Source organism: Capricornis sumatraensis, chromosome 6 (assembly GCF_032405125.1).
Source record: "Capricornis sumatraensis isolate serow.1 chromosome 6, serow.2, whole genome shotgun sequence".
Lineage (NCBI taxonomy): Eukaryota > Metazoa > Chordata > Mammalia > Artiodactyla > Bovidae > Capricornis > Capricornis sumatraensis.
In genome coordinates this window covers 97,955,814-97,981,822 of record NC_091074.1, presented here as the reverse complement: position 1 = coordinate 97,981,822, position 26,009 = coordinate 97,955,814, and the positions used below count along the sequence as shown (strand labels likewise).

At 43.9% G+C, this 26,009-nt stretch overlaps 1 protein-coding gene across 1 annotated transcript in view; it reads right to left on the bottom strand.

Annotated features, from left to right (window-relative positions):
* Positions 1–25,628, bottom strand: part of SHC3 (SHC adaptor protein 3) — a 181,509-nt gene extending 155,881 nt beyond the window's left edge. The window contains exon 1 of the mRNA XM_068974421.1: positions 25,173–25,628. Coding sequence (XP_068830522.1) covers positions 25,173–25,628 — 456 coding nt within the window. The remainder of the gene's footprint in view (positions 1–25,172) is intronic.
* Between the last annotated feature and the right edge of the window lie 381 nt (positions 25,629–26,009).

Here is a 26,009-nt window from a genome sequence, read left to right as displayed (position 1 = left end):
GTTGAAGCTGAAACTCCAATAGTTTGGCCACCTGATGTGAGGAGCTGACTCATTTGAAAAGACCCTGGAAAAGATTGAGGGCAGGAGGAGAAGGGGACGACAGAGGATGAGATGGTTGGATGGCATCATTGGCTCAATGGACATGGGTTTGGGTGGACTCTGGGAGTTGGTGATGGACAGGGAGGTCTGGCGTGCTGTGGTTCATGGGATCACAAAGAGTCAGACACAACTGAGTGACTGAACTGAACTGAACTGAATGACTAAAGATGTTGAGCATCTCTTCATGTGATTACTGACCATCTGTATGTCTTTTCTGGAGAAATGTCTGTTCAAATCCTTCGCTCATTTTTTAAATTATTTTCATCTCTATTATTGAATTATAATAATTCCTTATGTATTCTAGACGTCAGTCCCTTATCAGACATGATTCACAAATATTTTCTCCCATTCTGTGGTTGCCTTTTCACTTTTTTGGCAGTGTCCTTTGAAGCACAAATTTTTTTCATTTTAATGAAGCCAAATTTATCCACTTTTCTTTTGTTGTTTGTGCTTTTGGCAATATAGCTAAGAGACCATTGCCTAATCCAGGGTCACAAAAATTTACTGTGGTGTGTTTTCTATGAACTTCATGGTTTTAGCCCTTATATTTAAGTTTTTGATTCATTGTGAGTTTATTTTGATATATGATGTGGAAAGGGGTCCAACTTCATTCTTTGCCTGTGGATATCCAGTTGTCTGAGCACCATCTGCTGAAAAGACACAATGTTGGAATACTTATCAAAAATAAATTGGTCATAAATGTATGGACTCTCAATTCTATATGATCTATATTCACTGATCTATATGTCTGCACTTAGGCCAGTATCATACTGTCTTGAAATCAAAAACTTTGAGTCTTCTAACTTTTTCCTATCAAGATCATTTTGGCTCTTCTGAGCATGATTGCATTTTTAAATTATTTAATTAATTTTTAAATTCTCTATTTATAACTTGTTTATTTTATTAGTTTCTGATTCCTCACTGGAATGTAAGCTCTATGAGGTCAGAGACCATATCTACTTTTCTTTAATTCCTGGTTTCTACCTTCTGCACCTGTACAGGGCCTGAGTGTAAACTCAGTGTGATTTATTGAGTAAATGAATGAATGATTGAATAACCAAGTTTTTATAGCAAAAAATATTGGAAATAGCATAAATATTAAAAAATGAGAAAGTGTTTAAGTTATAATGCATTAATGAGATAGAATATTATACAATCATTAAAAACCATATCTTCAGGAATTCTCTGGTGGTCCAGGAGTTGAGACTTGGTGCTTTCACTTAGCAGGCCCCCAGATTCTATCCCTGAGCAGGAAACTAAGATCCCACAAGCCCCACAGTGCAGCCAAAAGCAAAACATGTTTTCTAGTGAATTCCCTGGCAGTTCAGTGGTTAAGGCTCCCTTCCAATGCCAAAGTCCTGGGTTCAATCCCTGATCAGGGAAATAAGATCCTGCAAACTGTGTGGCATGACCAAAAAAAAAAAAAAAAATGCCTTCTAAGAATATTTAACAATTCAGAGAATCATTGAACTTGATCTCAATTCTACATAAATGAAAATAAGGGCTAAAACAATCATGGAAATCTTAATAGCAATTACTATGAAAAATTGTGATTACAGGTAATTTTAATTTTCTTCTTTATGCTTTTCTCTAGTTTTTACTTTTTCTGCAATTTGCTTGCATTGCCTTCATAAGAGAAAGATAACATTATTAACTAAGTTCAGTTCAGTTCAGTCACTCAGTTATGTCCGACTCTTTGTGACCCCATGAATTGCAGCATGCCAGGCCTCCCTGTCGATCACCAACTCCCGGAGTTCACTCAGATTCACGTCCATTGAGTCAGTGATGCCATGCAGCCATCTCATCCTCTGTTGTCCCCTTCTCCTCCTGCCCCCAATCCCTCCCAGCATCAAAGTCTTTTCCAATGAGTCAACTCTTCGCATGAGGTGGCCAAAGTATCGGAGTTTCAGCTTTACATCAGTCCTTCCAAAGAAATCCCAGGGCTGATCTCCTTCAAAATGGACTGGTTGGATCTCCTTGCAGTCCAAGGGACTCTCAAGAGTCTTCTCCAACACCACAATTCAAAAGTATCAATTCTCAGCCTTCTTCACCATCCAACTCTCACATCCATACATGACTACTGGAAAAACCATAACCTTGACTAGACGGACCTTAGTCGGCAAAGTAATGTCTCTGCTTTTGAATATGTTATCTAGGTTGCTCATAACTTTCCTTCCAAGGAGTAAGCGCCTTTTAATTTCATGGCTGCAATCACCATCTGCAGTGATTTTGGAGCCCAAAAAAATAAAGTCTGACACTGTTTCCAAAGTATCCATATTTGGTAATGTTGTATATAGATTTTCAGATTTGCAGTAATAGTCAATGGTTCTGTTTTTAAGATTTTAGTTGTTAGTGGTACTGATCGCTAGTGACTTGAAGGGTTTCAGGTTCTGTAGGGAAACTGGAACTTGTGATGTGTTCTCTGGGAAATTCAAGTTAAAGATGAGGCATATAAGATATACTATAAACGAGCTCCTGCCTGAGTCTCATCTGTGACCTGGTCAACCATCACTCGATAACCTGTGGGAACCCAAAGGCCCAGGGCAGGCTGTGAACTTCATCTTTCATCCAAATCCCCAGTGGTGACCATTGCACCTGAGCATAGACAACGGCTAACCAACTGACTTCCCTGGTAGCTCACATGGTAAAGAAACTGCCTGCAGTGCAGGAGACCCAGGTTCAATCCCTGGGTGAAGAAGATCCCCTGGAGAAGGGCATGGCAACCCATTCCAGTATTCTTGCCTGGAGAACTCTGTGGACGGAGGAGCCTGGTGGGCTATAGTCCATGGGACTGCAAAGAGTCGAACGTGACTGAGTGACTAACACTTCACGTCACTTCACTACACACCTACAATCAATTAGAATTCAAATGTCATTGACTTACAGAATGTGTGACAACTTTAAATTCAAGCAAAATTCTGTTCCAGAAATTTTAGGTTTGAAAAATTCTTTAGAATTGCTGAAGTTAGCTGTGGCCCAACCGTCTTAGCGAGTCAAACACAAACATTTGTGTTCAAGAGTAACTTCTCTACAAAGAACAAATCTGGAGACAGTGTGAAGAAAAGGGGACCCTCCTACACTGTTGATGGGAATGTAAATTGGTACAGCCACTGTGGAAAACAGAATGGAGGTTCCTTCAAAAGCTAAGACTAGAGCTACATATGCGCCAACAATCTCACTGCTGGGCATATAACCAGAGAAAACATGATCTGAAAGGACACATGCACCCTAACGTTCACTGCAGCACTGTTTACAGTAGTCAAGACATGGAAGCAACCTAAACGTCCATCAACAGAGAACGGATAAAGAAGGCGTGGTACATATATGCAAGGGAATATTACTCAGCCATTAAAAAGAATGAGATAATGCCATTTGCAGCAACATGGATGGACCTAGAGAGTGTTATACTGAGTGAAGTCAGACAGAGAAGGAGAAATATCGTATGACATCCCTTATATGCCGAATCTAAAAAGAAATAATATAAGTGGACTTACAAAACAGAAAGAGACACATAGACTTAGAAAATGAACTTATAGCTGCTGGGAAGGAAAGGATAACTAGGAACTTTGGGAAGGTCATGTACACACTGCTCTATTTCAAATGGACGACAAAGACCTGTTTATAACACATGGAACTCTGTTCAATATTATGCACCAGCCTGGATGGGAGGGGGTTTGGGGGGGAGAAAGGATACATGTATTTTTATGCTGTTCACCTGAAACTACCACAACATTGTTCATCGGCTACACCCCAGTACAAAATAAGAAGTTTCAAGGTTGGACATAAACTAATGGTGGCAGAAGTCAGAAGAGTGGGTACATCTGGGAGGTTCCTGACTGGCTGGGACACAGGAAGCCTGGGAATGCCCTTTAGATCTTTGTCAGGTGCTCTGTAGGCGTAATGTGTTTCTATATATATATGATGTTCATTGAGCTAAACACTCAAGGTCACATAGTCTACTATGTGGTCAATAAAAAGAATAAAAGATCACTGCTTTTTTAAAAAATCCTCAAATCACTTTATTTTTAATGCTCAATTTTTTTCTGACAATGTATGTTCCTTGTAGCAAAATTTGGAAAATACAGACAAGCATCAAAAAATGAAAATCATTTCTAATCCATCCACCAAAATAACTTGGCATTATGATACATGTTGTCTGAAGCCCTATGACAGCTCAGCTTCTGTGCACAGGCTTATAGGGCAGCTAGAAAGTTCTGTACCAACACCCATCAACTTCAACACTGGCGCTGGGCACTGCGGCCACATAGACATCACCCACCCACAATGAAACCTGTTTCCAATATCCACACTGCTTCTTTCCAGCAGCAAAAACCAGCTGGCTGGTTTTCAAAACCAGTTGCTGGTAATTATCTTGCTACTCACCCTCCATGACAAACCCATGCCGTTCATACTGTAGCCCCAAAGAAAATCTGCAGAAGGTGTGAAGCTGAGAACCCAAAATGGGGACCAGGAAAAGCAAATGATCACTCCCCAGCTTTCATCCCATCAAATCTCAAACTCACCTCCCCTCAGGTGCATGTAGGACAGCACTGTACCATCACATCTGCCTCCTGGAACAGATCCACATGAGTTAGGAGGCTGAGCTGACACAGAGCTCGAGTCACAATCTTGTGATATGACAGTACTCTTTCTTGAATAAAGCAAATGAATAATCAATCTCTTTGACTGAAGACAGAGGTCGTCCCTGATTCATGAAACTTTGGAGAGGTGAGCTCCGGACTCAATAATAGGGACACGGATGGCTCAAATAGCAAGCTTTCAGGAAGCCTCTGTCACCTGCTAGGCGCTGAGCCAATTGCCTACTAATGTTCACTGACTGCACTCTTTCTGACCAGCCCCATGAGACGGTGCTATAGTCATCCCCATTTCAGACAAGGGACTTAAGGCTCCGGTGCACCTCTTCCTGGTGGGCATCACCCTGGAGAATGGACGATTAAGAACTAAGTAAAGTTGTCACCTGTTCAGAGAACTTGGAGTAATAAAGTGCAAGTGAAAATGTTAGTTTAGTCACTCAGTCGTGTCTGACTCTTTGCGACCCCTTTGTAGCCCACCAGGCTTCTCTGTCTATGGAATTCTCTAGGCAAGAATACTGGAATGGGTTGCCATTTCCTTCTTTAGGGGATCTGCCCGACCGAGGGACTGAACCCAGGTCTCCTGTATTGCAGGCAGTTTCTTCACCATCTGAGCCACCAGGGGTACCTGTTGTTAAGTCCAGAGAACTCAGGGTATCTGTTGTTAAGAATAAAGCCAGAAATATGTTTCCGGTGCAGTTAAAAAAAAAAAAAAAGCGCACATAAAGAGGAGCACGCTGCAGGATGGTCTGGTGGGAATAAAAGAGTTGAGTGTTGAGAGAGGTGACGACCCACTTTCAGTTTCCCTGTTTCCTTTATTAGATTTTTTTCAGCTCCCACACAAGGAAGAAATTAGCCATTTGGTTCCATAGGCATCCTACATCTACATTTCCTTAGCTAGTGTGACAATTCTCATTTAACCTTTCATCTAACAGGGAAAATTATATTAATACAAATGCCATATAGGCTTTCATCAAAAAAAAAAAAAAAGCCAGGATGTCTTTGTAAATGTTAGCTGGTGGCGTGTGTCATCCATCTCATTTACAACGAGGAAGCTGAGTCAGAGAGAGGAAGTATGACTGGGGTTTGGTTAAAAGTAAACCACTGTGCTTCATTTCATCTGAAAATCACAGGCAACGCAATAGGCCACATCTGCTATTCAAAGCCAAAGGAAAAGAGGGAAGAAATATTCCCAAAATACCTATGGGTATGACAGCTAAAGCCACGTTATAGCTAATGTATGAAGGAGGTGAAGCTGACCGGCCCTCTTTAGCCTACAAAGACTCCATTCAGTCTGACACTGAACTAGCTGTTTGGTCTCAGAAGATACATTCTCTTGCCTGTAGAATTGGTTTTCTTTACTTTCCAGCCCCACCTGAAAAAAATAAATAAAACGATTATTGGACGAGATGGCCCCTGAAGTCTCCTTAGCGTCTCTCTGTGTAGTTGAACCTTTATAGGCCTAGTGCCAACAGCCACATTCTCAGCCCAGCCAGGCTTCTTCTGGGGACCCACTGGGCCTTGAGCTCTAATCTCAGCACTGGGCCTCCGTATTATTGAATCAGACTGTATCTGGATGCCTGGCTTTGTCTTCCATTCCTTGCCACACTCCCTTTTGCCTGGAGCCTGCCTCACTGTCCTGGCTCTTAGTGAGCGGCTGCCAGCCCAGCATCTGGACGCTGACAACTGAGAACCTGGCCAAGCTATCTTAGAAGCCTTGTCATGGCAACCGGATCTCTTGAAACAGCCCCTTCACATTCCTAGGGATGGTGACTTGTATCTTCTTTCTTTTGATACTTGTCAGTCTTGTTAGGCTTATCCATCTTACTGATTATTTTTTCCACAGAATCAGATTTTTCTTTCATGATTCTTTTCCTATTGATTTTGTTTTTCATTACATTGATTTCTGCTTTTATCTTTGTTATTTCCTTTCTGCTACTTGATTTGGCTTTATTTTGTGTCTTGAGCTAGATACTTGGGTCACTGCTTGGAGAAATTTTCTCTTTTCCAAAGTAAGCATTTGTTGCTATAAATTTCCCTCTTGGTACTATTCTAGCTGTGTCCCACATATTTTGATATGATGTAGTTTCATTTTCATTCAGTTCTATGTATTTTTGAATTTCCTTTGCAATTTGTCCTTTGTCCCAGGGATTATTTATAGGCATGTTGCTTATTTTTCAAGTGTTTGTATATTTCTCTGTTGTCTTTCCTTATCAATTTCTAATTTGAATTCATTGGAGTCAGAGAACATACTTTGTATGATTTCAATTATTTTAAACTTGGTTAGGTTTGCTTGCTTTATGGCTTGAGCTGTGGTCTATCATAGTAGATATTCCATGAGTACTTGATAAGAATGTTTATGCTGTTGTGGTTTCATAGAGGACTCTACAGGTGTCTATCGGACTCTATAGTTGATTAGGTTGCTTAGTTGTGTATATCCTTGCTGATTTTCTGGAGAAGGCAATGGCACCCCACCCCAGTACTCTTGCCTGGTAAATCCCATGGATGGAGGAGCCTGGTAGGCTGCAGTCCATGGGGTCACGAAGAGTCGGACACGACTGAGTGACTTCACTTTCACTTTTCACTTTCACGCATTGGAGAAGGAAATGGTAACCCACTCCAGTGTTCTTGCCTGGAGAATCCCAGGGACGGGGAGCCTGGTGGGCAGCCGTCTCGGGTCGCACAGAGTCGGACATGACTGAAGCGGCTTAACAGCAGCTGCAACAGCTGATTTTCAGCACAGTAACCCATCCACTGCTTGGAGTGAGCTGTAGAAACCTCTATCTATAACTGTGGGTATATACAAGCATTTCTGTACTTGTTTCTGTTACAAGAATTAGCTCATAATACACATGTAGCTACACTATGCCCTTCTCATCCAACAATGCCTTGCGAAATCCAGTCAACTATAATAAAACTCTAACTCACTGTTTTAAACATCTGCATGTTACTGTGTAGTATTAATACACCACAACTTATTCCACCATTCTGCTGGGGGACATTTGCTTTATTTTATGGGTAGTGTTATTTTCAGTGATGGTTCCGCTGTCCTTCTTAACTGTGATTCTGAGTTTTGCTAACCAAGGTTGATGGTTGGAAGTTCACAATAGTTGCATGGCCTATAGGAGGAGGATAGGAGGGCAGAGATGAGTCTGCACTGAATCTTTTGATAAAAGGAACTGTGATTCTGAAAATCATGTTTGTAGATTATAACGAATAATCCACAAAGAAAGCCCTATCATCCTTTCTTGGAAAACAGAGCAGCTGAATCTTAGATAAATGTGAATTTGCCTCTGTCGTGGAGGCATATGAACTAAGGCCCAAATTATCCTTCAGTTCAGTTCAGCCGCTCAGTCATGTCCGACTCTTTGCAACCCCATGGACTGCAGCACTCAAGGCCTCCCTGTCCATCACCAACTCCTAGAGTCTACTCAAATTCATGTCTGTTGAGTCGGTGATGCCATAAACCATCTCATCCTCTATCATCTCCTTCTCTTCCCACCTTCAATCTTTCCCAGCATCAGGGTCTTTTCCAATGAGTAAGTTCTTTGCATCAGGTGGCCAAAGTATTGGACTTTCAGTTTCAGCATCAGTCCTTCCAATGAATATTCAGGACTGATTTCCTTTAGGACTGACTGGTTGCGTCTCTTTGCTGTCCAAGGGACTCTCAAGAGTCTTCTCCAACACCACAGTTCAAAAGCATCCATTCTTTGGCGCTCAGCTTTCTTTATAGTCCAACTCTCACATCCATACATGACTACTGGAAAAACCATAGCTTTGACTAGATAGACCTTTGTTGGCAAAGTAATGTCTCTGCTTTTTAATGAGCTATCTAGGTTGGTCATAACTTTTCTTCCAAGGAGCAAGAGTCTTTTAATTTCATGGCTGCAATCACCATCTGCAGTGATTTTGGATGCCCCCAAAAATAAAGTCTGTCACTGTTTCCATGGTTTCCCCATCTATTTGCCATGAAGTGATGGGACCGGATGCTATGATCTTAGTTTTCTGAATTTTGAGTTTTAAGCCAACTTTTTCACTCTCCTCTTTCACGTTCATTCCAAGAGGCTCTTTAGTTCTTCTTCACTTTCTGCCATAAGGGTGGTGTCATCTGCATATCTGAGGTTATTGATATTTCTCCCATCAATCTTGATTCCAGCTTGTGCTTCATCCAGTCCAGCATTTCTCATGATGTACTCTGCATATAAGTTAAATAAGCAGGGTGACAATATATAGCCTTGATGTACTCCTTTCCTGATTTGGAACTAGTCTGTTGTTCCATTTCTAATTCTAACTTATCCAGTTCTAAATGTCCCCTTCTAAATTATCCTTAGAACAGGACAAAACTCTAAAAATAGAATATACACTAATCCAAGCAATACCACCAAATTTTTCACATGAGCAACGTCTCTTAAAAGTAATTAGCAAACTAAAACATAAACAAATAGAATCCAGGATATCATGAAATTGGGACTGTTGATTGAGTGAGAAATGTTTAACTTGGAGAGAAGAAAGCAAGGGAAACATTTCTCCAGCTCCCTCAGGCTCTGTAACCTAACAATGAAGATCAGACCTGCAAACGTCAACCACATGGAGGGAAGCCATGGAGTGTAATCCCACAAGGACCAGCATGAGAATGGTCTCTCCTTTAAATAGGGGGCATCCTGACTCTAAGACGCTAGAGATGGCAGCTGACCTCTCACCGTCCCTCTGACTCTGGCCAGCCCCTAGTCAAATGCCATGCCCACTCCCACCTTCAAAGTATTTCTCACTCTGGCTCTCTTGCTTGAACACCCTCCACTCTTCCACCTACGCAGATCTGGACAGTCTTTCAGGTCCCAAAAAACAAAAATCCCACACCTTCTGTGAAGCCTTTCTTGATAACTCCAGCCACCACCAATCTCTCGCTATGCCATTAGCACCTTATTGAACACGATTTTTTTTTCTTTCTTTTTAAAATGGAGCCACTTTTCCTTCTCAACTGGATCACAAGTTCCTTTTGTAAAATCACCCTGTACCTCTTTCACAATCCACAATACCTTCCACAGGACAAGGCAAGTAATTGAGTCCTCAGAAAATATCTGTTGATACATTCATTGTCCCTCATTCTTTTTAATAAATCCATGTGCTTTAATTAGAGGTGGGAGCATGTGGAAGTGTTCAGTTTAGCTTTCTGTTTGGAAATGTCCTGGTGACATTTGGTCATACAATATTTTAACTTAATAATAATTATTCATGGCTCTCATTAAAGTTGATTCTCTTATTGAAATCCTTCTGCAATTAGTGTTAGAGAAAAAGCAATATAAAACAGAATTCACGGGTCCCTCTGATCTAGGGAACAGACTGTAAAGACTTTGGGTGGGCTATGTCATACATGCCAGTTCACAGAAAGAACAATCATCAAGGGATTTTTCAACAGAACAGAGTTCAAAATGTGCCTCTCTGAAGTCACATTCTTAATCACCAACCATATAGGACAGGACCACAGGTCACCCTCCTAAGCAGTCTCTTTTGCTCTGTCATGCACCCTAGTGTCCTCCAGCCACCTTGATTCCTCCATTTCCACATAGTAAATGTTTGCCACAGGCTCTTTACCCAGGGACATTTTGGAAAAAGCCAGCTGACCTCCTTTCCCACAGTGCATGGCCACGGAACCCTTCTCTGGAGAACGATTTCTTGAAAGCAGGGATCACTGAATTCATGTTAGGTTTGCAGGAGCTCCGGCAGCATCCATCTGGTTCTCACTCAGCATGGATTGAACTGATGAGCACAAAGACAGGCCTACGGAGCTGTGGAGACCCTGAGGAGTGACATTAACTCTGCCTCACCAGAGAGACAGGAGGGAACAGCTGCCCAAAGTTCTTGAAAGCTAACAGAGTTAATGGACTCTCCATCTCAAGGGACACGATTTTGAGAAAACTCTAGGAGACGGTGGAGGACAGAGTAGCCTGGCGTGTTGCAGTCCACGGAGTCGCAGAGTCAGGCACAACTGAGCGACGGAACAGCAGAGTTATTCCAGGCCAAGATGGAGTGGACAGAAGAGGCCCAGAGTGGGAAAGTGGCCTTTGAACTAAGGCCAGAGTTGCAACGTGTATGGGGAAAACAAGTTGTTTTAAGAGGCTGGAATACTGGAGGGGCAAGAGTTGAAGCTCAAGAGCTAAACTGAAGCCAAATCGTGAAAATCTGGGTGTCATATGAAATTCATTTGGATTGAATTCCATACGCAAAAGCAAGCAACAGAGAGATTTTAATTAAGAAGATGAGATATGCATTTTACAAAGATAAATGACTCACCACATAAACAGAATAATGCAAAAAATATGTATTTACTCACTAGATGCTGGAAACTAATTTGAAAGTTTTTGAAAACTAAAGTTATAGGAAATGTTTCTTAACTTGTAAAAGGGTATATGACAGTAAATGTCCTCCTTTATAGTTAAGTAAGAGGACTCATTTTGTAGCCAGGAGTGAAAAAGTCACCTTCATCAATACAATTGATCACTGTTCTCAAGGTCCCACAAGTATCATAGGAAAAGATTAATATTAGCAAAAACTTACTGTACTCACAGGCAAAAATATTTGCCCAAACGGAAATACATGTGTAGAAGAATGTTCATTATTTTACTGGGATAAATTGGAAACTATCTACATGTCTAAAAATAGCTGCTGCTGCTGCTGCTAAGTCACTTCAGTCATGTCCGACTCTGTGCAACCCCATAGACGGCAGCCCACAAGGCTCCCCTGCCCCTGGGACTCTCCAGGCAAGAACACTGGAGTGGCTTGCCATTTCCTTCTCCAATGCATGAAAGTGAAAAGTGAAAGTGAAGTCGCTCAGTCACGTCTGACTCTTAGCAACCCCATGGACTGCAGCCTACCAGGCTCCTCCATCCATGGGATTTTCCAGGCAAGAGTACTGGAGTAGGGTGCCATTGCCTTCTCTGGTCTAATAATAGAGAACTGACTAAGTATTAGCACCTCCATATACATGAATATTGGGCTTCCCAGGTGGCTTAGTGGTAAAGAACTGCCTGCCAATGCATGAGACATAAGAAACATGGATTCAACCCCTGGGTAGAGAAAATCCCCTGGAGGAGAATATGGCAACCTACTCCAGTACTCTTGCCTGGATTATCCCATGGACAGAGAAGCCTGGTGGGCTACAGTCCGTGGGGTTGCAAAGAGTTAGACACAACTGAGTGACTGAGCACACACGCATGCACACAGACATGCATGCAAGTAGACTGTGCACGAGTATTAAGCAAATGCCAAAAAGAATGAAGCAGAATTATAAATACTAATACTGAAAGATTTCCAAGGCATATTAAATTTTTTAAAAAGCAAGTCACAGAAAAATGTATGTAGAATATTTTGCTTTGTGAAACAGAAAGGGAAAAGAAATGATACAGGAAAGGAAGGTAGAAAAGTGTGCACATGTGTGTCTGGAAATACAAATAGCAAACAGGTGATGATGATTATCTGTGAAAGGAAGAAAATTTGAAGGGAAGGCAGTTGAGGGGACACTCTGAAACATCTAAGTAAGACTATATCATCTTTTTTATTTAATTTAAAAAAGAAGAGTCTTTCCCAAAGCAATCATCAAAGACTGGTTCATTGTAATAATCACAGCAAGAAATTGTGAAGGTATGAATGAGGGCAAAAGGAAAAGAAAAAAAAAAAGATTTGACACCCTGTGGAATAGAAATGATAGCTCAGTGATTAAACAGATATAATGAGTTTAGGAAAAGGAGGCATTCAAGGATGGCTTTGAGGTCTTGAATTTGAGAAGCAGGTGAGCAATGAAACCATTAACTGAGGTGGGAAAGATCATGAATTCAGTTTGAGATTTGTTTCATTTAAGGGGCCCTGAAAGAGAGGATGGGCATGTTACATGGACAGTGAACAATACAGACCTGCGCCCAACATACGCCTCTGGCCTTTGACCTATGACACAGGTCCAAGCCACCACCACTCCTCCTTATTACCTCTCAACTGTCTCTACTTTTATTTCTGCCTTTCCAATCTGTTCTCCACACAGAAGATAGAATAATCTTTCACAAAATCTCCAGTGGTTTCCCACTGTACTTGCCTAGTGCTGGCCAGGCCCTGGGGACCCTCCCTGACTCAATACACTAATTACATTGGCTACTGCCAGTTTCCATCTCCTCCTAGAATGGAACATTCATGCACACACACACTCACTCATGCTTGAACACATCTGCATACCAATTCCATTCATCTTCCTGGATATCTAGGGCTCCACTTCCATATCACCTCCTCTGAGAAGCCATCCTTGATTTCTACATCCTCACCACCAATGTGATCTTATGGTACTTTCTCTCCTCTGTCTCCACCACTGGCACCAAAAGAGCAGGAATTATGCTTATTTAATCACCTCTTTTGAAAAAGGCAATGGCACTCCACTCCAGTACTCTTGCTGGAAAATCCCATGGACAGAGCAACCTCGTAGGCTGCAGTCCATGGGGTTGCTAAGAGTCGGACACGACTGAGGGACTTCACTTTCACTTTTCACTTTCATGCATTGGAGAAGGAAATGGCAACCCACTCCAGTGTTCTTGCTTGGAGAATCCCAGGGACAGGGGAGCCTGGTGGGCTGCTGTCTATGGGGTCACACAGAGTCAGACATGACCTAAGTGACTCAGCAGCAGCAGCAGCAGCAATCATCTCTTTATCTCCAACACATTACCCCAGGATGGGAACTTAATAAACACTAGTTGAATAAAATAATGGGTTAGTAGATTGATGGAGGAGTTAATGAATGAGAAGAGGAACAGAGAGGGTAAGACTGTTCATAAATAATCCAGGAATAGAAATGAGGAGCAAAAGCAAAGAAGAACCTTCACAGCAGATGCCAGGAGTCTGGGAGACAGTCTGTGAGGTGACAGCACCAGATGAAGTGGGTTTTCGATTTTATAATTAGGGGGTCACCGAGGAACCTTTTCCGGACACTGTCCACAGGTCAGAAGAAGTCAATTGTCTCATGTTGGCATGAATTAGGTGAAAGAAAGTGAAATGAGGAAGGTGGAGTAGCGAGGGAAGAAGGGATACTTGGAGGGGAATTTGTTTTAGGTGCAAGCAGCCTAAGGAGGGAGGAGGGCATGGTAACCCACTCCAATATTCTTGCCTGGAGAATCCCATGGACAGAGGAGCCAGAGAGCTACAGTCTCTGGAGTTGCAAAGAGTCAGATACGATTGAGCGACTAAGCATGACACAGTCTAAGGAGGAGGTCCAAACAATCAGTTATATTTTATAAAAAGTAATACTCAAAACTCAGCACTTCTAAGTATTGTTTAGTGTGTTAATATCATCCACACCCTTGAAGTTAAGACTCTGCAAAGCTGTGTTACTACACATGTTTTCCCACCTCCCATAACTATTTACACCCCAAGAATTGGCAAACCCTGGGAAGATCCCCTGGAGCAGGAAATGGCAAGCCACCCCAGTATTCTTAACTGAAAAATTCATGGACAGAGGAGCCTAGCCAGCTACAGTTCATGGGATCTCAAAAAGTTGGACACAACTGAACATGCACAGACATACACAGCACATAAATCATGTTTTTGTCCAGAAAGCCAGGTGTTAACTTTTCTCAGCAAATCCCTGCCCTGGGAGTCTTAACCAACAGATAATGCAGGAGTGAGAGAGGGTGGGTGGAGGGCAGGGCGCAACAGAAGTGGGGAATGCAATTAAAGGACGGGAGTTTGTGGATCACACAGGAACATCAGAACCCCCTCCTCTTAGCCACCATTGGATGATTTTTATTTTATTTTCCCATGTTAGTGAATAAGTAACTAAGTCACTCTGTAAACAAGCTTATTATCTATTAAGGAGTTGCTACTTCCAGTGAACAAATTCACAGCTCAGTCCTTTAGAGAGTGCAGCAAGCACCACCTCACAAATAACCATCCTTAAAAAAAAAAAAAAAAAAGCAGTGTTTGGGGACTTCCCTGTGGTCTAGTGCCTAAGACTCCATGTTCCCAATGCAGGGGGTCCTGGTTCAATCCCTGGTCAGGGAACTAGATCCCACATGTTGCAAATAAGTTCTCATGCTGTATGAAGATTCAAGATGCTGAGTGCTACAACTATGACTGTGTGCAGCCAAATAAATAAACAAGATAACTTTTTAAAAAGTAGTGTTTGGACTGCCCTGGTGGTCCAGTGGTTAAGACTCTGGACTTCCAGTGCCGGGGACACAGGTTCAATCCCTGGTCAGGGAAGATCCTGCATGCCACATTGTGTGGCCCCAAAAATAATAATAAAAACTTAAAAGCAATGTCTCTAGCCCAGAGACCAGGAGGAGAGTCTGAAGGAGGACTCCTGAAGGAGTGAAGCCAGCAGAACCCAGACAGGGACATCCAAGACTGACACATGTGAGAATCAGGATTTCTGGACTGTGCCCCAGCTTCCATCAGTTACAAGAACATGGACAAAAGATAGAAGCTTCTCAGAATGTGAGCTCAGGAAAGCCTCAAGTGTCTAACAGTGCTTCCTCTGGCCCAGGACTCAGACCAGCTTGCCCACATAATAATCAGCCTTTCACACAAAGCCTAGTTTCTGAAACGGACCAGCCCTAGCTACTTCCGCTGTCTGGTAATATATAGTCCTCATTCTCTAATTTGCTCAAGGCTACAAACAGAAGCTCACGTGAAACCACTTTTTAAAAATCCATGAGAGCAACCCTTAAATTGAGGAAACCAGGGCTATAAATTATTATTATTTGCAAATCAGAAAAAAAATGCAGTTTTTCCATTTTAGTAATGACTCAAAGTGGGGCTTCCCAAATGGCTCACCAGTAAAGAATCCACCTGCCAAGGTGGGAGACACAGGAGACATGGGTTTGATCCCTGAGTCAGAAAGATCCCCTGGAGAAGGAAATGGCAACCCACTCCAGTACTCTTGCCTGGAGAATTCAACGGACAGAGGAGCCTAGCAGACTGCAGACCATGGGGTCACAAAAGGAACTGGACATGACTTAGTGACTATACAACAACAATAACACATGGATCTAGAAACATCTGTTTCCCTCCTAGAACCTCTGTCCCTGGTTGCGAGCCTGTACAGAGACACATAAGGGGGCTGTATTTCCACCAGTGAACTTGTTCTGGCCTCTGGTGATAATATTAGGTGTGACACCTCATGTATCAGGCCTCCACTCTGAACAAGTGTCAAACCACAGACACACTCTTGCCACTGGTCCCCAAAGTTCCACAGCTCTCCTGGTGTGCAGGGGTCATAGTTCATCTGTCTTATACTCCAGGGCTTTGGTTTGAGGTCCTGCTTGAGGAATTTTTAAAGGTGTCTCCATTTGGTGCCTAGAGAAATGGTAAAAAAAACCTGAGACTCTTCCAGGAGATTTACTTAGTTGTTTCTTATCTTTCACCTCCATTCTTCCAGGGCACATGAATCTCCCTAACTGTTTGGGTGAACTAATGGCCATCCTAGATGAGACTCCAAAAGTTTGTGGCTATGCCTGTGATGGTAAATTTGCGTGTTAACTTGGCTAGGCCACCAGGTGCCCAGAGATGGACCAACAGTGATTCTGGGTGTTTCTGTGAAGGTGTTTAGGGATGACTTTTGATGTTTAAATGGATAGACTGAGTAAAGCAGCCTGCCTTTCCTAATGTGGGCGGGTCTCATCCAGTCAACTGAAGGCCTGCGTAGAACAAAAGACTGACACTCCCCTAGGATAAGAGGGAACTCCTCCTCCCGGAGGGCCTTCAAACTGGGATAATGGCTTTCTCCTGCCTTTGATCTCACACTGAAATGTCTCTTCCTGGGTCGTAAGCCTGCTGACTCACCCTGCAGACTTCTCAGTAATCACATACGCCAATGCCTTGTCACAAAACTCCTCCTATACATACATCCTACTGGTTCTCTATCTCTGGAGACCCTGGACTAATACACTGCTATAAAAACAGTTTGGGAGAAAACCCTTTCCTCAAAGAGTCATCTGCTTGCTAAAGAGTCAGAGGTGGGGTGGTCCAGGGAAGCCCGAGCAGGGTGGGTGGCGAGGTACAGCTCCCACCCCATCCCCTGGGGTGCCCATCAGCGGTGCCTCTTGGAGCCCACCGTCATCACCTTTAAAGCAGAAACCACAAGGGCTGCCCTACTGTCTCTGTGCTGAGGACCACAGAGTCGAATGCAAGGGTGTCCCAGTGCCTGTGACCCTGAACATGCTCCGCCAGATGTGGAAGCACTATGAAACCCAGTCCTGCAACTTATTCATCAGAACCTCGAGTTCTGTCTGAGCACCCCAGCCCTGCACGATTCAGGAAGTGGGGGAGGCTATGAGCTGGCAGCTGGAGAAGCTGACTCTTGGGTACCTGAGGGCTCATCAGACCATCCTCTCTTTTTTTCATGTTGATGTTTTGTATGCTTGGTGTGTGTTTGAACATCTCCACAGCGCATGTTTACATTTTATAAAGAAAGGTTGATGGGACTTCTAAGACTCTACCCTCCCAAAGCAGGGGGGCTGGGTTCAGTTCCTGGTCAGGAAATTAGGTTCCACATATGATAGCTAAAAGTCCGAATGCCACAGCTAAAGATCCTGCATGCTGCAAATAAGACCTGGAAGCAGCCAAACAGTAATACCATACATTGAGGGAAAAAAGAAAGATGTACAAAAGAAGCAGGTGAGAGACTTCACAAGGCTGCAGGACTACCAGCAACAGAAGGTGGCCCGTCGGTGTCTGGGCTTAGAGGCCATGACCATGTTTCTCTGCGGGCCCTGGGACCCAGCAGATAATGGGTCCCAGGCCCCAGAGGCTGCCTTTCTTATCATTGCTGCCTTATAGAAACCATTCAGCATTAGGGGACAACCATCTGTTCCCCCATTCGCCCTCCTCCCCGGGGTTGGGGGAGGGCAAAGGTCCTCTCCTGCTGAGCAGGCTGTGGGGACTTCTGCTTGAACAGGCCTCTGCTCAGTAACATCAGTGTCCAAACCGAGGCCTGGAGGGAGAGGAAGTAAGAAGTATGTGCCAAGTCCTAGGAGGGAAAGGGGTCTTCAGGGTCTTCAGGTGCAGCACAGCGGTCCCAGCAGAACCGAACTGAGCGCACACACTGAATTCACCTCCAGGAGGGCCAATGAAAGGGCTGGTTCTTCACCATGAAGAACACTCAAAAAACAGTCACCTTTTCATGGTTTCATCACCAGAGATAAAAACATTGTTTCTCCCTCCTTGGGGGAACACATAAGAGACCCTGATTTTATAGTGTTTCTGCTGAAAACCAGGTTCAGGGCTAGTTTTCCCTCAACAGAGCTAGAGCTGTGCTGCGGTTTTTCAAAACATTTTTAAACAGAAGATTTTTATATGGGCAAGTGGTATTAGAAATGCTGAATATCTGCAAAAGCAATAGGATTAAACCTGGTCTGTGAGGCCCTTTAGACTGCCAAACAATTATGTTTAATGGAATTTGATGAAATAAAGTTTGTTAGAAGGGTCTCAGCAGAGAGGCTGGGTGAAGGCCAAGTCCCACTGAGTCTGTGGAGTTGGTACAAATTTAAATTTCTTAAAATTTGGAATCAAATCTTTGCTGCTTTTTCTGCCCATTCAATAGACAGAAGTGAGGAAAGGCTCTTGAGGGGCCTTTACTTTAGCAAAACAACACATTTCAGAAAAACTAAGATGGCTCCAAGTCAGCTTGAAAGTAAGCAGATGGGACCTCCCTGATTAAGATTCTACACTTCCACTGAAGGGGACGATGGTTCAATCCCTGGTCAGGGAAGTAAGATTCCCTCATGCCAGGTGGTGTGGTCAATAAATAAATATAGAAAGCAAGGAGCATCATAACAACAAGCTCTTTGAACATTCTTCCTCAGAAAGTCTTGGCTTGGAGGGTTTCAGGTACTCGGAAGCTGCTGAGTGTCAGAAACACCAGCGACAAGGTGAGGCTCCTGCCCCTCGACTCTCCCATTTCTGCAGCTTCTCCTCCAGCACCCAGGTTTCCCTACAGCTCCTGCAGGAGATGAGACCATGGCTAGAAGTGGAGATCTCAGCTGGAAGATGGTGGAACTTGCCAGACCTCTCTTGTCGAGAGGCAAGGCAAGTCTGAGCCAGAATCTGAGGGCGAAAGACCAAGGATGCCCTGAGCTGCTATCATCTACCAGAGCAAGGGCAGAGGCTGATCCCAGCCTGAGGCACTAGAGTCAAGAAGGCGCTAGAGGAAACCAGGGCCCCAAGGAGAGCAGCAACTGGTCCTCTCCTCCCAGGCACATCACAGGTATGCATGGCACCTTCTCCCCACCAAGGTGAAGAGAACAGCACTGCGTGAACCATGAAAACTCAGCCTTTGACCTGGCATCTTGTTGGAATTCAGTGGTTCTCATGGAGATTCCTGGCCCTGGCCCTCCAAGTTTAACTAGTGTCTTTCTGTTTATTTTAGGAAAGCAGCACCAATCCTAGTGCTGGGAGGCACAGACTGATGCCTGTGTGTGTGTGCCTGTGTGTGTGTCTGTGTGTCTGTGTGTGTCTGTGTGTCTGTGTGTCTGTGTGTGTGTGTGATTAGTTGCCCAGTCATGCCTCTGTGTGTGTGTGTCTGTGTGTGTGTGTGTGTGTCTGTGTCTGTGTGTCTGTGTGTCTGTGTGTGTGTGTGATTAGTTGCCCTGTCATGTCTGACTCTTCGCAGCTCCATGGTCTAGAGCCCACCAGACTCCTCTGTCCATGGGATTTTCCAGGCAAGAATACTGGATTGGGTTGCCATTTCCTCCTTCAGGGGATCTTGCGGATCCAGGGATTGAACCCGTGTCTCCTGTGTCTCCTGCATTGGCAGGCAGATTCTTTCTTGCTGAGCCTTTACCACTGAGCCACTTGGGAAGCCCAGACTGACACATATCAACGGGTTATTGTCTCCACACTGGTGGTGGGGAGGGAAGAGGCTAAACCACATGGGGACAGAATGATTTGTTGCTTTTTGTTGTTTTTTTTTTTAACCTCAACTGAAAATCAATACTTAACGAATTTGCAGGACCAAAAGCAACTGGTAAGATTATTGTGCAGTTGCATGTGCACACACACACACACACACACACAGAGCCAACATCCACTCACTCAGCAGGACATTCTTACGCTTAATTCCTCCCACCATAAAGACATTCTTCATGCACTACATATTGTAAATTTTTTATGCTAAAATTCAATTTTTTTCTTGTCTTTTACCCAGGAAATATGCCCAATTGATCATTTTTTGCATTTCATCTGAAACTATCTTTTTCTGAATTAATTCCACGTAACTTTATTTGTCCTTGGGTATTTTTGTTTGAAGTGTTGAATCTTCACTGTGCTTTCCCCTGAACCCTATGCAACTTTCTGGGCAGTAGCACCATGGGGTCTGGTCTTGGCCGCAGCCACCCAGAAGGCACGTGACCCAGGGAACCACACCCTGACACCACAGTGCAAGCCAGAAGCCCCTTTCTTCCAGATGCACGAGGATCAGGAGCAAAGACCTGCCCCAGTCATGACAGGTTGACCTCTTGAGCCCCACTGAGGTGGCCAGGCACCCTGCAGATTCTCCACATCCAGGCCGTGTTCCTGCTCGGAGACACCACAACCAAGCGAGGGGTAGCAGGCTTCACACACCCTTCAGAACAAGCCAGTTGGCTGGAAAGCCAGCCTCTTACATGTCTTATATGTCTGTTGCCCAAGTGTCCCATTATCACAACTTTGCTTAAATGATATTTATCATATATGACAAATATGAAAATATGACATATATTCAAAGATAAAACCGAGTGGGAACATAAAGGGGCAAGAAGTCCACTCTTCGTAAGACTTAAGTTTCATCAAAAGCTTATCTTTCAGAATTATTTTCTCTTAAATGTGAATGTAAAAGTAATGAATGAAATAATCAGGCATTTCTGGAAATATAACACTTACTATTTTCTAATGACCCTGTCTGAAGTCATTACAATTGTCTACTCGGTGTGTGTGTATGTGTGTGTATGAGTGTGTGTGTGGTGTTGGATATGTACGTATGTGTTTATGTATGATGTGGTGTGTGTGTACATATACACATTTCACATATCTGCTATACTTGTGTCACATAAAAAAAAAAGAGGTGTCATGCTTTCCAGATCAAATAAATAATTTTGTCTACTTATCTCACAAGACTGTCTTAAACTGTCTTTCAAATCATTTTGACAGTTTACATATAAGCCATACATTTATGAGATTTTTCAACAATTTTAAGAAAAAAGTCAACTTTTAAAATTGTGTTCTATATCAAGGAACAACTTACTAATCTAGAATTAAAACAAAATTCGATCAATCCCACCACAATAATATATCATGACTATACATGAAATAACTGTTGGTGACTGTTTAATATGACCTTACTGAGCTCATAGTTATCAAAAGAATACAGTGCTAAGAAAAGAAAAAAGATCTTAGATACTTTTTCTAAGAATAAATTTAAAATACTTTTAAAGACAATGAGGCAAGTGAAAAAAAATACCAATTAAGAATAAATTTTACAGTAAGAGCAGTTAATAAAGACCACCTATAAAAAGCAATAGAACATTTATAAATAAAATGAATAATTCATACACCCTAAATATCATCAGAGTCACAAATGGGAGAAACAAAATAATTTTTAAAGAGCTCTTGTAAAAACAAGGCTTCATCCCCAAAGAAAAACAATCCAGCACTTCAGGAAATAATTCAGTAGTTCTCTGATTATTAAAATCTCCTCTAAACAGCTCATAATGTGAAGCTATTATCAGTAAAGACATAGCATCACTCTCTGCGGACCAAAACCTTGGCTGTCCGAGGGGGCTGTCACAGGATCTAAGGATGAATAACCTACTTTCTCTGGTGGCTTTCCTATTGGCTCAGTTGGTAAAGATCTGCTTGCAATATAGGACACTTGGGTTCAGTCCCTGGGTTGGGAAGATCCCTTGGCGGAGGGCATGGCAACCCACTCCAGTATTCTTGCCTGGAGAATCCCATGGACAAAGGAGTCTGGTGGGCTACAGTCCACAGGGTTGCAAAGAGCTGGACATGACTGAGCGACGAAGTACAACCTACATTCTCACTGGGTTGCTGGTGATCAGCAAGCATCTTGACCTCCTGATTCTTGCTATGGGCACTCAGGTCAGCCCTGAATGTGGCCACTTCTTATCCTGATCTTGTTTTGAGCCTGTGGTGTCATGTGCTGTAAAGCGAACTCTTCTTAGAGAACCCTCCCACTGAGGGCCAACAGCTAACTCAGGTGTAGCCCACACAGTATTGCCTTCCATCAGGGGTGGTCAAGGCTGAACCTCAAGACAAGCTTACTTCAAATGACTCTTCCACAACAGCCAGCGGCTATTTTAAAGAACTGACCCCCAACTGTTCTTGGCTATCTTTCCTTCCTAAACTGTTCGCCCTGCGGATCTGTGGGTAGAGCATCCCAATACTGCCTTTGGGACCTGCTAAAAATCAGTAGCAGCCCCCACGGGCACTCAGGCTCCTTGCCAGCTCAGATTTCTAGGCAATAGAATTTGAAAGTGGGCAGCAGTGTCCTCAATACTTGTCTGTATGTCTCTAGGCCTTTCAAGCCCAAATGTAAAATAGTTTTAAAATAGAATTATAATGAAAATATCCATTGCTCTTTGCTGTTACGATTTTCCTTTATCTCAAGGACATACTTTCTTGTTCTTTTCCTTTTGTGTCACCAAAAAAGAAAAAAAAAAAAACCACACAAAACAAAACCCAGTGTCAGGCACACTTAGGTACAAAGGTGCCACCAATGGGTGTCCTGAGGTAAACAAACACAAACTTGAACCCTTGCTCATTTGCATAATCTCATGCTGTTATTAGCATCAGATTCAAGGGAAGGCACAAAGGACAAATTACACATGCTCTGAGCTTGGAATTCTACTGCTGCTCAGGTATTACTATTTTTAAATTTCAAATCCTTCATTAATTAATATTACAACCTGCTATTCAAACAATTTGGTGTTTCCTAATTGATACACCAGACGTCTATATTTTACAATATCCATTTTTATATAAGTAGATTACATTTAAATATTTTTAAAGAATAAATCTGTGTGCAATATTCTAGTATTGTCTGTAGGTAGATATGTCTGTGAGGCAGGAAATCTATAATTATACAGCAGATGAGTCTTCCAGGAAACTAGAAAACATTTGGGGTTTTCCTTAATTTAGACATACATTTAAATCAAAGAGAATAATAACAAGTTCTCTCCCAAACTCTAAGCCTTTAGATTTTGCTGTTGATGTACAAGCAAGTTATAAAGACTGCCTCTTTTCTATCTGCCAGAGATCTTTCAAAGTAAGGACACCAATAAAACAATTTGCAAATCAGCCAATAATACCAGGTTTCTTTCTTTCTTTCTTTCTTTTTTTAAAGTTTTGTGATCTTTCAAGAAAATAAACTCACGGTTCTAAACTCAACAAGGGCAATTCAGAAATGTGCACTGACAGAAGGCCACATGATACTGCGAATCAAATGTGTGCAGAAGAAATTGTCCTTTAGCGTCTGGACTCCTTTGCTGTGTGATTTCAAACTTCTCCAGGGAAAGCTAAGTTTATATTCCTGTGACGCCACCATTCACCACTGAAGATGGACCAGGTGACAGCAAGGACCACTAACAGGGCACGCTATGTGCCCCCAGGTCACTACAATCCTTTGGCACAGCAAAATGACCCCAAATCCAGAAGGCTCTAGGCAGACCCAGCCGTTCACTTATTTGAGTGTTGCTCTTGCTTCGGGGTTGAGGGAACCGGATGTCACTACCTGATAGCCCAGCACAATAGACTAGCTTTCTTCAGCCACAACTGACATTTAGAACTGGATGTCAGCCTTCATCCTTCAAAGAGCAAGAGTAAAGCCCTAAGCAAAGCAAGTTATTTTTTGAAGGAAACTTTAGAGACGTAAGTTTGAAAATTCTCCCTCCATATGGAAACTACCCTCTATGTTCAACATGACAGGTATAAAAACCTTTGCCAACATCTGTCTAACATGGTTCTTTTTTTTTCTTCAGATAGCAATTATACTATATTACACATGGCACAAGTAATATACTCTGGCATCACTTCTTAACCTCAACGTTGTCAGGGATTTTGTTGTTTGGTTTTGTTTCTTCTTTTTTCCTTTTGTTTTTGGCTCCTGGTTATATAACTTAAAGAAGGCATACAAGAGAAATATTCTTTTTCTTTTACAATAAACTCAACCAGCTGTGCATACTTTATGTTGATCTTCATCCCTTTTGTAAAATATATGATTAATTCACTCTCAGAAGCTAAGAAGGAAGATTAAATTAAAAAGGAGACTCAAAAGGAGAACAGGTCCATTTTTAATACTGATGATAGCATTCCTTTGATAGTACTTTTGAGATAGTTAAAGATAATCCACAAAGTCAACTGTTTCCTTTAATATTTGGCTCAAAATTATCAAGATATATTTTTGCCAGGGGATGTGGTCTGTAGAATTTTGCAACTGGATCTGTAGCCAGTAAGTATTAATAGCCACTAAGAGCCTGCAGGTTTCTCAGTGTGACTGGACAACACTGTGGGGACAGTGTGCATCTCATTTCTCTTAAAATGAAAAGTCATGTCTTGGAGTGACCAGTCTGAAATAATGTCATTTTGGCCCCTTTCCACTGTCTGGAGGCTGTCTGCCTAGCTGGAAGAGCGCTGTGGTGATTCTCTGCTGCCCAACGACCAGAAGGATGTGATAAGCATGTGGCAGGCCAGTGGAATGCTGCTAAGTATTTGTTCTTTAAATATCATAGAATACTTGCATAAGAGAAGAATTTTGTGGACTACATCAGGCATGATTGTATAATTCTCTGTGTTGGAGGAAAAAAAAAAAAAAATCTACTTTCCAGCCTGTGGCTCAGCTTCCTTTAGTCTATTTAAAGGGAAGGCCAGAGTCCCCAGGGAAAAACAGTCCCAAATTTCCTCTGCTGCTGTAAACCAAAGCAGGTATGGAAGGAAAGGCAGAAACCAAAGAAAACCTTGCTGGCTAAGAAATTGCTACCTATCTGGTATAAAGGACAGTACTTGGGCTGCACTGCAAGGAGCTGAAAATTCTTGCTGAGGAAAGAAATGAAACCATCTACCCTGCCGCCTGGGGCAAACACAGGAGAAGTAGTGCCACCACCTGCCTTTCTCATCGCAGGGGCTGCCCAGTTCTTCCAAGTGTGCACCCTAGGCAGACCTGATGCACAGTTCCCAGGGAGAGTGGTCCATGCCGAGAGGGGTACTGGCCGGACACATGGCAAAGCTCGGTGGCAAAGGCATGCCAAAGGAGCGGAGCCAGGGGAAACCAGGACAGTGAGGTCGCCGATTTCAAACCTTCTCCCACTGGATGCGCAATGGGTGCGTTTGCTGAGCTGGGTCCCCCCTGCCAAACGAGCTGGCTGGGAAAAAGTGCGCACCCCCTGGCCTCCAGAGCGACCCACTGTGCCGGACGCCTCTGCGCCCCGGCTTTCCCACCCGGCGGCCCGCGCCCGCACCCACCTTGACGACGTAGGTGACTCCTGCCCCCAGCACCTGGTCGCTGGCGTGCGGGGCACGGGGCGGCGGCTCGTCGCCGGGTCGGCCCTTCCTGGCGGCGCGCATGGCCGGGGCGCGGGGGCCGGGGGGCGCGCTGCCGTCCGGGGCGGCCAGGCTGGGCGCGCTGCAGCTGCCCGAGAGCCGCGCGCCCGCCCGCTCCCTGGCCGCCGACAGGCCGCGGAGGCCCGAGCTGGAGAGTTTCAGGTGGGACACCTTGTGGAGCAGGTGGCCCAGGCTGCCCGGCCCATCGTCGGGCGCCCTGCGCAGCGCTTCTCCGGACACCAGGTAGGGGGCCGCCGCCGGGGCCGCGCGCGCCGCCGAGACCTTGCCACCGCCGCTCACCGACAGGTTGTGCAGAAGGTCATCGACCGATGTCACCGAGTCATTCCTGAAGCGGTTGTACTTGGTGCGTGGAAGCATGCCCCTCCGTGGGCTCGCCGCATCCGCCCGGGCGCTGCAGGTGCCGGCCCCGGCGCAGGCTGCCGCGCATAGCAGGCGAGCCGCGGTCCCCGGGGCGGGACGGAGCGGCCGGGACAGCAGGCTGGGGGGGCGCGAGCAGCGGCGCCGGCCTCCCACCGCTAACACCCCGCACGGCCGCGGCCGCGCAGCCCCGGCCCCGGACTCGGCTGCTGAGGGCGGTACGTTCGCTTTGCAAAAGTCATAGTTTCCTCTGCTGCGCGCCCAGCTGCTTGGGGCTGCTCACAGCAAAAGCATGACTCACTCCGAGAGGAGACCCTTCTCAACAAAGGCTCGGTGAGCACTGCAAATCACTTCCTGTAGCAAAAAAAAAAAAAAAGAAGA